The sequence below is a fragment of the Alligator sinensis genome, unplaced genomic scaffold, assembly GCF_000455745.1.
Source record: "Alligator sinensis unplaced genomic scaffold, ASM45574v1 scaffold1511_1, whole genome shotgun sequence".
NCBI classification, from domain to species: Eukaryota; Metazoa; Chordata; order Crocodylia; family Alligatoridae; genus Alligator; species Alligator sinensis.
The window spans coordinates 280,307-282,568 of record NW_005843139.1 but is presented as its reverse complement, the minus strand read 5'-3'; the positions used below and the strand labels follow the sequence as shown (position 1 = coordinate 282,568).

The window sequence follows — 2,262 nt, the reverse complement described above, 5'->3', positions numbered from 1 at the left end:
AGGGAACACAGCTGGCGGCCCGCCTCCCCAGGCCTGGAGACCCTCTCCCAAGCACCACCCCCACGCCTCATCAAGACCCACCTGCCCGTGGAGCTGCTGCCGCCCTCCTTCTGGCGCCAGGGCTGCAAGGTGAGGGGATGTGGGGTCAAAATGGGCAGGACTTGGGGGAGGGGGTGGGGCCACATCATGAGCAGGGCCTGGCTGAGGGTGGGGCTTAGGGTAGGGGTAGGGCTAGGTGCGAAGGCATCCCTGGGCAGGCCCCAGGCACTGACCAAGCCTCTGGGCAGCTGGGTGACAACATTGGGGGCAAAGCTTAGACAGGAAGGGGCATGGCAAAGCCTTCCATCCCATGCCAGGTGCTGTACGTGTCCCGGGACCCACGGGATGTGGCCGTCTCCTACTACCACTTCTACCGCATGGCTCCTGTCCACCCCCACCCTGGGCCTTGGCCCCACTTCCTGGAGGAATTTCTGAATGGGAAAGGTCAGAGGAGGCGGGGCCAAGCCCAGAGATGGGCAGGGCTAGGGAAGAGCATGGCCAAGGAGGGGGGCAAGGGAGGAGGCCTGCCCGTTATGCATGGGGTTGGGCAAGGGGGCTTGGAGGAGAGCATGGGAGGCTGACCTGATCTTTGACCTCCCTGACCTCTGCCCCAGTGTCCTATGGGTCATGGTTCACGCATGTGAAGGGCTGGTGGGCAAAGGCAGCGACTCACCCCGTGCTCTGCCTGCGCTACGAGGACATGAAGGAGGTGAGAGGGGGCCAGCTCTACCAACCCAACACGGCCGCCATCCCAACCCAACCAACATGGACCCACTCCATGGCTGCCACACCTCACACCCTATCTACCCACCAGCCAGCATGGCTGCCACCCCTAGCACCCTACCCACCCTCCAACCAACATGGCCACGATCCCTAGCAACTTACCGATGCACCAAGATGGCCACCACGCCAAGCACCTACCTACACAGTAACCAACATGGCTGCCACCCATAGCAACCTACCCAGCCACCAACCAAGTCACCATCCCAGAATCCTACCCAACAACCAACATGGCAGCCATCCAATCACCCAACCCAACGCCCCACCCCCCAATGGCTCTGCCCATATCAAGATGGCTGCCTGACTCCGCCCGTCCCTGCCCCCAGGCACCAAGTCAGCAGCTGAACCGGGTGCTGACCTTCCTGGGCCGGACCCTGCCCTCCGGAGGTGCCACCGCCATCCTGGCTGCCACCTCCTTCACCACCATGAGGGCCAACCCCAAGGTCAACTACACGGCCCTGCCCCGCACCGTCATGGACCATGCTGTGTCGCCCTTCCTACGCAAGGGTAAGCCCCACCCCTGCCCCACATGCCCCGGTTCTCTGGAAGGGATCTGGCTCCTCCCTGCTCACCATTTTCCATCCCCACCCAGGTGAGGTCGGCGATTGGATGAACCTCTTCACTGTGGCCCAGGCTGAGGCCTTCGATGCCCGGTACCAGGAGCTCATGGCCGGTGTGGAGGGGCCGCCCATCCCCCCAAGCCCCACCCCTGGGGCTGACCCCGTCTCCCACTGAAGGATTCCCTTTCCCCCATCCCCCCCCCCTTCATAAATCTGCTGTCAGCTCACACCCCTGTATAGTCTTTGCAGGGGGTTGTGGGAGAGGGGGCCTGGCCGCCTGGGTTCTCCAGAAGCGGACTGAGTGGTGCCAAAAACCCCTTTAATTGACTAATGAATCAGTTAATTACCTGGCTCGTTACATGACTGGAGTACATGACTGTAGTACAGAAATCCCAGGCCCACCCTTACACAGCCCCACCTCCCTTGCAAGGATCAGACCCAGCAGGTTGGGAGCAGGGCCACAGAGCCCGGAACGTCGTCATGGTGAAGACCTGTTGGGGGAGAAAGCAGGGGGGGAAGGATTAGGGGAGCATTACCCCAAGATGGCCAACCCACATAGGCATGATGAAGTGGCAGACCAATATGGCCACCATGAGGGGCTGAACAAGACAACCACCAAGACAGGCACCATAAGGTGGCCAACCAGGAGGATTGCCATGAGCCAAGGTGGCCGCTCTGGAGGCCAAAATGGCTGCCGGATCCAGCATGGCCGCTATAATGCAGGAGGCCTTGCAAGGTGGCCTCCACTGACATCATACTGACCTGGCAACCCCCAGGGATCAATGCCAAGACGGCCACCCAAAAGGGCAAGATGGCCGCCCTAGCAACCCTGCCCTGGCACCCACACCATACCTGCGAGGGGGGCGGTCTTCCTGAGCCAGAC

The 2,262-nt window shown here is 61.8% G+C and overlaps 1 protein-coding gene across 1 annotated transcript in view; it reads left to right on the top strand.

Moving 5' to 3' along the window:
• LOC112548365 (sulfotransferase 1A1-like) overlaps positions 1 to 1,867 on the top strand; it is a 3,155-nt gene extending 1,288 nt beyond the window's left edge. The window contains exons 2-6 of the mRNA XM_025193954.1: positions 3 to 129; positions 357 to 483; positions 654 to 748; positions 1,146 to 1,326; positions 1,412 to 1,867. Coding sequence (XP_025049739.1) covers positions 3 to 129; positions 357 to 483; positions 654 to 748; positions 1,146 to 1,326; positions 1,412 to 1,554 — 673 coding nt within the window. The 3' untranslated portion in view covers positions 1,555 to 1,867. The remainder of the gene's footprint in view (positions 1 to 2; positions 130 to 356; positions 484 to 653; positions 749 to 1,145; positions 1,327 to 1,411) is intronic.
• The last annotated feature ends 395 nt before the right edge of the window (positions 1,868 to 2,262 follow it).